The following is an 8,795-nucleotide window of genomic DNA, read 5'->3' on the forward strand; positions in this document are numbered from 1 at the left end:
AAAACTGGGTCACGAATGATTCGCGCAAACATAGATGCATTTATGTAGATCGGGATCGGCGTTAGTCCACTGCATCTTCTGCGGCTCAGATGTCGGGAGTAAATGACGACTGCTATATTCATTATTACATCCAACAACTAAACACTTCAATCGCTTAAACGGAGACATCTTCTCTTCCCCTGCACCGGAGGCGGACAGCTCTCAGCTCACTCAGGGCGGGTCTAAGGTAAGACGGCCTTGTCAATCAACTATCGTGGGAGGGGTCTGTACAGAACTACATCATTCTGACAGGAATCTCAGAACAGCCTGATTTGAGAAAGGGGATTTTAAAATAGGGATTTAAAAAACCACTGGGTGGATTTTTATCATTATAGGATGGATGTGTACACACACTTCCAACACACATTTATGTTCAAACAACTTGTAAAGTGAATTTTGCATCCGATGACCCCTTTAAAATATTATAAATACTTTTATTAAAAATAGATAATATATAATATATTAGAGAAAGATAATAATAATGATTAATTATTATTAATAGGCTAATAATTTCATACATTTAAAAATAATGTTTGATTTAAAAATATTGTTTTAAACATTTGTTTAAATTAGTTTATTAAATTATTAATTAATAAATAATATTAAGATTCTGAAAATGCAGCTTTTTGTTTAAAGTAGTTTATTCAGTTATTATTTTTAATACATTTAATTAAAAAATGCAATAAAACTAAAAAACTAAATTAAACTGCATTTTCCAACTCATGAATTTTAGTCTTTGGTCAAAAATTTTCATTTCGGTGCATCACTAGAATAAGTATTTATTTTGAATGTCAGACATTGTGTCTTTATTTGGCAAATAAAGCTTATATAAGCCCTGGAGTTTGCACAGTTCAGGTAACACAGACTGATGATTCTATCAATAATGTTTGTCCTTTCCATTTCACAGATCGTACTCTTCCTGCTTTAAGTTCTTTTGAGCGCGCTATAGTCCTTCACAGAGAGATTTCCTGGTCGCAAGGCACTTTTAAAAGGGTGTGTGTGTGCGCATATGTTGTTTCCTGTTCCCTTGAGAATCTTCTGCCTCCACTTTATGGAAATGTCACTGATCACCCTGTCTCTTCCGCTGCGTGAGTCTGTGTGATGTGTGTATGCGCGTACAAGTGTGTGTGGACAGCTTGTGCCGGAGTTCACCGAAATGTTTGTGTGTGTGTTTGATGTGTAAATGTCACTGATCACCCCATTTCTTCCACCTGATTACCCATGCTTGCTTCTACCTGTCTGTGCGCTCAGATCTTCTCTGTGGGTAACTCTATCCTGAGGCCAGAGTAAAAGACTGGTGCATTATGGGTGGGGGGCCACTTAACTCCCCAAAACTGTACGACTGTGCTGTGAGTGCATGCGGCTGTCACGCCGTCTCATTATACTGGAACCACAAAAAAGGTCAGATCACAGGGTGCTATGATCCTCTCATGGTGTATTTGGCACTAGAAGAAATACAGATTTGCCTCATTAAGTTCAACATCAAGCTCCTTTCCTGTGAGTTGAACACAGTAATCGTTCATCGGTTAAGGATTAAAGGTGTTAGCACCAAGTTTCAGTTCCAAACAATGATAGTTACTGGAGAGTTATTAGTTATCATTTAGTGCTGCTTTGTAGCTATTAATGTTATTCTTGCTCATCCGTCTTTGACAAATACGAGAGTTCACAATAAAAAAGGAAAATCTTTTAAAAATCTAACTTCTGTAAAGATTTGAATCTGCATCCTAATTTAACTATGTCTCATAAATAGGTATAATTATCTAGTGGTTGACCGATATTGTTTTTGTCTATATTTTTCATTTGATTTTATTTGTATATTTTCTGTTTTCATTTTAATTAAATTTGTTTATGTTTTGAATCTGCTGAAACATTGAAAATTATGGACTAGCCCCCTCAAAGTCCGAACCTCAACCACATTGAGCCAATTTGGGGCGACTTGGAAAATAAAGATCTTTTTTAAATTCATAGGAAAGACTTTGGCTTGAGTTTCAGAAGGCATGGGATAACATTAGTGTTGAAGTTCTCAGGAAATATACTGACACTATATCAGAAAGATCTGCTGCTGTAATTGCTGCAAAAAGTGGACATACCAAATATTAAAGTATAAAGTGGATAAAAGCGTTATGGCTCAATTCATATGATATTTGTTGTGCTCAGGGCAACCATCTGCATCTTTCGGGAACATTATGAAATGAAATCATGTTTTGGAGGCAAAAAAGGTCAATATTTTCAGATCTGTCAGGTGTTCTAACAATTTTGGCCACCACTGTATGATACTTTGTAAGCCCAAAATATTCAAATTAATTATCTGTGGTATTAAAATATAAAATTTAAATAACAAAAATTACATTTAAAAACTCACCATGCACCATTTACTGACACAGGCAAAAGTCACTCACGCTTTCTTCAGAAAATGTTAAGATCTTGTTAAGAGTTAATGCTTCACATTTCTATTCTCTCACCTTTGTGTCTTTAAACAAAGCACTTAGTAGCTCCAGGAGGGCTGTTTCTGCAATTAATCTTTTTTTGGATGAAAGCGTTTGGTAAATAGCGAGTAATTTACTAACAAGTGTGATGGGAGCCACCGAGGCATTGGCCTTTAGCTTCACAATAAAAGACTGAAGTCATTTTATCCAGCAGAGACAGTAAGAATGTTTCATTTGAATGTTGACCTGGGCAACACACCAGACGAGAACACTGTGCCAAAGCTGTGCTGCAGCATCTTGCTGCCTTCTAAGATACCTTGTTTTGCCCAAATCCTAAGGCAGCATCATGTGTACATACATAACATACAATGCAATTACACAACTCAATCAAACAAACTGTGAATAAATATAATGGAGTAAAAAGATATTTCTCCTAACAAAGCAGTATGGATTTATAATATCAGCTATGTATTGGTTATTGACTGTCACATGAAATTTGTAAATGAAAATATTGTTAATGAGTTTCTAAAACGTATCAACAAAAGTATTTCAAATGAAATTGAACTATTGATTGTTTTCCTCAAGTATTGCTAGCTTAGCCACATGCTGGAGTCAAAGAGTGCCATGTTGTTAACTTTAAATGCTATCATCAAATTCTGTTGGAATCAATTCTAAGTTGTCTTTTGTGTGCGCTTCACGTCAGTCCTGCTCTTTTGCTGCTTCTTGAAAAGCATTCCAAATCGTTCGCTGTTTTATGCAACAGAGCGTACAGTATGTCTTGTGAATATACATTCAGTTTATTATGACTAAAGACCGAATGGAATGTTTTTATCTTTTTTTAACTTACTGTATTCATATAGTGTGAATTGCATTCCAGCTTCTACACATTTAGAGAGAGCGGGAGAGCTCATTTTATCAGTCTCATCTCAGGTCACCTGCCTTCCCTATTGTTTTCTACTGGCTGGATGTTCTTCAGTCAGTTCTTCAGTAATAGTGATGCCATCTGAAGCCATTCTGACTATAGATGGAGAGATTAGATTCACAATACACAAAGGCTTTGAAACAAGTTTCCCACAAAGCACTTGAGTGAAAGTCTTGAGTGAAAAGTTTATTGTGTGAATGTGTATTATGTAAATTGGTCTGAATTTCACTGGGCAATACTGACATGAAGGTGACTTATTCTTTTGACATATACCAGTCTTTCCTTTCACATTAACTGGGTGTCTAGGGGCAAGTGTGTATTTGCAGATTTTCTCAGAAGTATACCCTTACCAAAAAGTAGTATACTTCAAGTTTATTTTATTAAGTATACTTAGCTAAGCAAAGTTCAAGTATATTTTTAGGTATACTTTATGTAGTAAGTATACAAATATCAGTGTACTTGTAGTATACTTGTAAGTGTACTATTTCAATACTCCTTGGGACTAAATTCGCCAACTTTCTAGCATATAAAAGTATACTTTTAAGTACACATTTAAGTATACTTTACGTATAACAGTAGTAAACTTTGAGTACGCAACTAGTTCACATCAATGTTTTTAGCTTGTACTGCAACTATACTAAAAGTGAACTTAAAGGTAGATTGATAGTTTAGTAATTAAATACTTGTAGTAGCATTTTGAGTAAACTTAGTGTAGTTTAGTAGTTTTATACTGAAAGTATACTCGTAAGTTGTTTTTTTTTAAGTGAACTTTATATCATACTTTAAGTATACTACTATGTCACTATTTAGGTATTAATTTGTATATATTTTGTTATATGAATATCTGAACATACAAAGCATCCAAAGAAAGAACAGGGTATCTGCTTGTAAACAAAAACATTTTATTCTAGCTTCATGCATTCTTTTTTAAACACTTGAATGTGGGTAAGTTTCATAAGAAATAAACAAATAAACAACATTTTGAACAAAAAGCTGAAAAAAGACTATGAATTGGATTCAGAATGATAATCAAAACGTAGATGGAGTCGATCAACACCCCAAAGCTTGACAGTCATTATTACCTCTTCATTGGTCGACATTTTATTCCATAACGTTAAACAGTTTTGATGCTGTTTTATGTCAGATGATCATGTTAGATTACATGTGGAAGTATCTGTTGTATCTTCACTTGTGTTTTTTGGAAATTCTGTACAGAAGATGTGGACTAGCGCCCCCTACCATATAACAATGAAAACACGGATTCTAGGAGCACAAGTATAGCTCGAAGTATTTAGTCTTTTTCTAAGTATAAGTGAAATATACTTAAATGTCATTTTAAGTATATTTCTGAGACGTACATAAAGCCCATTTCTAAAAAGTACATAAAGTAAACTAAAAGTATACTTTCTTATTTTTTTAGTTTAAAAGAAGTATACTAATAGTACACTTGAATAAACTTCTTTTTCATAAGAGTATTTCATTTTTATTATGGCCTAAATGTTTTTGCTACAGCCTAAGGACTCATACAGTATGTAAAACTGTGTCCTGATTTTGCTGAGTTAGATGTGTTCCTCAATATATTTTATTGACCCTGGAACAACATTTTAATCCAAAAATTTAGTCTTGACCACATCCCTACACCTAAAACTAACCTTAACCATGAGTAATCCCTAAAATCAGAGGAAATGATAGATGAATGACACTGATGTACAAGCACCAAACACTGATTGTAAGCCTAAACTTCACATAAACTATAAACTGGTTCTTCTGATTGGTTAATCACAATGTTGTTCCAGGGTCAACAAAGATGTTGATCCAGGAACATGTCGCACTTTGTAAAATCAGGTTCTGCAAGAGAGGGCACCAGAAAGGTGAAGTGTGTATTTTTTACTTTCTCATATTTAAGTGTAATGTGCCGACGAAAGCCATTTGTTGGTTAAACACAGCACAAAGTCACTACTAAAACTTAATCATCTTTGTCTGAGCATCCTGACTTTATATAGTATATGGTTTAAAATGTTGGCGTCAGCAAGATTTTATGGAGGAAAATGATATACTTTTATTCAGCAAGGATGCATTAAATTGATAAAGTGACAGTAAAGACTTTTACATTGTCACCTAAATAAATAAATAAATGAAAGAAAGAAAGTGCTGTTTGAACTTCCTTCCTTTGAACTTCCAAAAAGTATTGCAGTTCCCACACAAATATTAAGCAGCACAACTGTTTTTAACAGTAATAATAAATGTTATAAAATAAAAGTTTCTTGAGCAGCAAGTCAGCATATTAGAATAATTTCTGAAGGATCATGTGACACTGAAGACAGCTTTGCATCACAGGAATAAATGACCTTCTAAAATATATTGAAATAGAAAACAGCTATTTTAAATAATGAGAAAACTTCTTTCAAAAACAACAGTAAAATCTAATGTACTGTGCCCTATCCTTGGAACCCTTAGCTCAAGCGGTCCGACAATCTGAAACTATTTCTCCCATAAATATACGGAACACTCATCGTCATATTTCTTTGATTGCTGATGATATCTTATTGTTTTTGGAGAAGCCGTCACATTCTGTTCCTCATGTGCTGAATTTATTTGACCATTTTGGACCCTCTCTCAGGGTTTAAAATTAATTGGAGTAAGTCATGTTTACTTCCCCTCAATTCTAAGATTGATTCCATGTCCCTTTCTATATCTATTCCATTGATTCAAAACTGTAAGTACTTGGGGATAGATGTTTTTCCTTCCCTGCAGGAAATCGTCTCAAAAAACTATAACGGTATTCTAGCCAAAGTATCCTCAGATTTGGAAAATTGGTCTCGTCTTCCTACTTCTTTTCAGGCCCATATATCGGTGATTAAAATGAATGTTCTCCCACGTATTAATTTATTTTCTTCCATGATTCCTCTCGCTCCACCGGTTGGCTACTGGAATAAACTAGATGCATGTGTTTCACAGTATATATGGGATGGGAAACGTCCTCGTATTAAACTGACTACCTTGCAACGATGTAGATTACATGGAGGTCTTTCTTTCCCTAATTTTAGACTGTATGCTCAAACCTTTTCCCTCCGCCCTTTAGCAGTTTGGTTTGATCCTGATGCTTCTGTGTCTTGGAGAGCAATCGAGGAATCTATTGTTTATCCGTATAAAATTGAAGCATCTTGTTTTTCCGCGAGTTCCGCTTAGGCAGTGTAAATCTCGGTTTGGTCCCATTGTAACCCATCTCATTTCCACATGGAGGGATGTTGAAAGACGTTCACAACTAGTTACAAAATGGCCTAGGCATTCGCTTATTTTCCACAATAATAACCTTTTGTCAGGCAGTACTCCATGTCATTGTCCAAGTAAACACTCTAGGAGATATCTATGATGATAGTGGTTTAAAATCCTTCCAGAATCTTAAAACTCAATATAATCTGCCAGGCACCTCTTTTTTATGTATTTGCGTATTAGATCGGCCCTACGGGCGTATGGGGTGCCTTGTAACTCTCAACTACCTGTTCACTCTTTGCACAAACTAATCCTTCCTTCTGAGGAATCTCCCTCCTCTGCTTCAGTCATCTATCTCTTTCTTCTTGAGCATTCATACAAACCTTTATCTATTACAACTGACTGGGCTAAGGATCTTAATGAGGATGTGCATGTTTTATTTTCCGATCAGGTATGGGGTATGTTAATTGTCTTCTAAAAACCCTAATCACCAAATGATTCAAATTTAAATTGCTGCATAGGGTTTACTTGACTCCAATGAAACATTTATATATGAATCTGTCGTTTTCTCCTAAGTGTAATTTCTGTTCCCAAGGAGTTTTATGCATTTTTTTGCATTTTTTTGGGAGTGCCCCTCTTTCTCATCATATTTGTTGGGTACTGAGATATGTTTTTCATGAATGACTTTTGGGACTTGACCTTGTCCGTCCAACAAATATCTTTACTGTTAGCTGCTCTCACAGCAGCAAAAAAATTGCTGGTAAACCGTTGGAATCCTCCTCACACAATGGACAGAAGAACCTGGACTGTGTATTTGTTGGACATTATCTCAATGGAACTCTCTACTTCTCGTATACATGGATCTAACATGAAAACTGTTCATTCATGGCATTCAGCTTTTAATGTTGTGTCTTCTTCTCTAAAATCTTTGTAAAAATGATTTTATTGCTATTTGTTTATGTACACTGTAAAAAAAAAGTGTTGAGCCAAACTTAAAATTGAGCCAGCTTAAAATTCTAAGGCAACCAGCTTCAGCAGATTTTTGAGTTTTCTCAACTTATTTTTGTAGGAGATTCTCAACTTTTTGTTGTATAAACTTAAAACAACAAGTTGAGAAAACTCAAAAATCCGCTGAAGCTGGTTGCCTTAAAATTTTAAGTTGGCTCAACTTTACAGTGCATTAATATTAATGTGTTTATTATTATTTATTTATTTTTTATTTTTTTTTGAGTCTACCAAGGGGAGGGATGGATTGTAAATTTGTACAGCTGCTTTTTGTTTTGTACTACTGTTGTAAACAGTTGTTAACAAAAAGAAAATCTAATGTGCTGTATATATATATGTATATATATATATACATTATAGATGTATAGATGTACTCTAAATGTGTACTCAGGCATAGTTATCAGTCTCGAAATGGCCAAATATTGGCTGGTGAATCAGCCTGGGTGATATATCAGTCATTAATCAGAGTAATATTTGGCCAGTATGTGGGCCTGGACCGTTTGAAATATCACGGTCAGCACTTTATTCTTACGCTCAGTGTGCTTTTATTCATGCATCATAATTAGCCATCTTTGCACATTTGGGGAAGTTTAACTGTTCATTATATCAAAATTAAGCATGGGTTTTCATTCTGTTATTGATGTTCTCTTCACAGACATTGCTCCGTACTTTAAAACCGAGGCAGGGGGTGCACAGACACACCTGGAGGGTAACAGACTCGTGCTCACCTGTCTGGCTGAGGGCAGCTGGCCGCTGGAGTTCAAATGGATGAGAAACAGCACAGATATCACTGAATACACACCAGAGTACAGGTAATAATTAGCACATACTGTACACTCTGCTGCACTGCACATTTAGACATATATATTTAATTGATTTAGCTGTTTATTTTTCTTATCCAAAGCCATGCAACAGGGACAATCCTTCTGAAGCAAGATAATTAATCACACTAAAATTGGCTTTAACATCTGATTTTTGAGGAGCTATTCCAGATCAATACGTCTGCATAAAACAGCAAAACATTAAACCCCCAATTCACAAATTTCATGGAATTTTTAAAGTAGCTTGTTGCACTATTTTGGTATATGTAACCATTATCTTAACTGGCACCCATGTACCGAGGTCATTGGATTCTGAATTGTACTGCACAAAATAGTGCTACAGTATAAAATAATATAGACAGTGCCGAG

General features: G+C 35.0%; 1 protein-coding gene across 1 annotated transcript in view; it reads left to right on the forward strand.

The window, feature by feature from the left end:
- Positions 1-8,795, forward strand: part of LOC306873881 (protein sidekick-1-like) — a gene marked incomplete at its 3' end in the record, with an annotated part of 220,011 nt that overhangs the window by 70,829 nt on the left and 140,387 nt on the right. The window contains exon 3 of the mRNA XM_079423407.1: positions 8,261-8,417. Within this exon, the coding sequence (XP_079279533.1) occupies positions 8,261-8,417 (157 nt within the window). The remainder of the gene's footprint in view (positions 1-8,260; positions 8,418-8,795) is intronic.

This window comes from Barbus barbus (genome assembly GCF_936440315.1).
Source record: "Barbus barbus genome assembly, chromosome: 8".
NCBI classification, from domain to species: domain Eukaryota; kingdom Metazoa; phylum Chordata; class Actinopteri; order Cypriniformes; family Cyprinidae; genus Barbus; species Barbus barbus.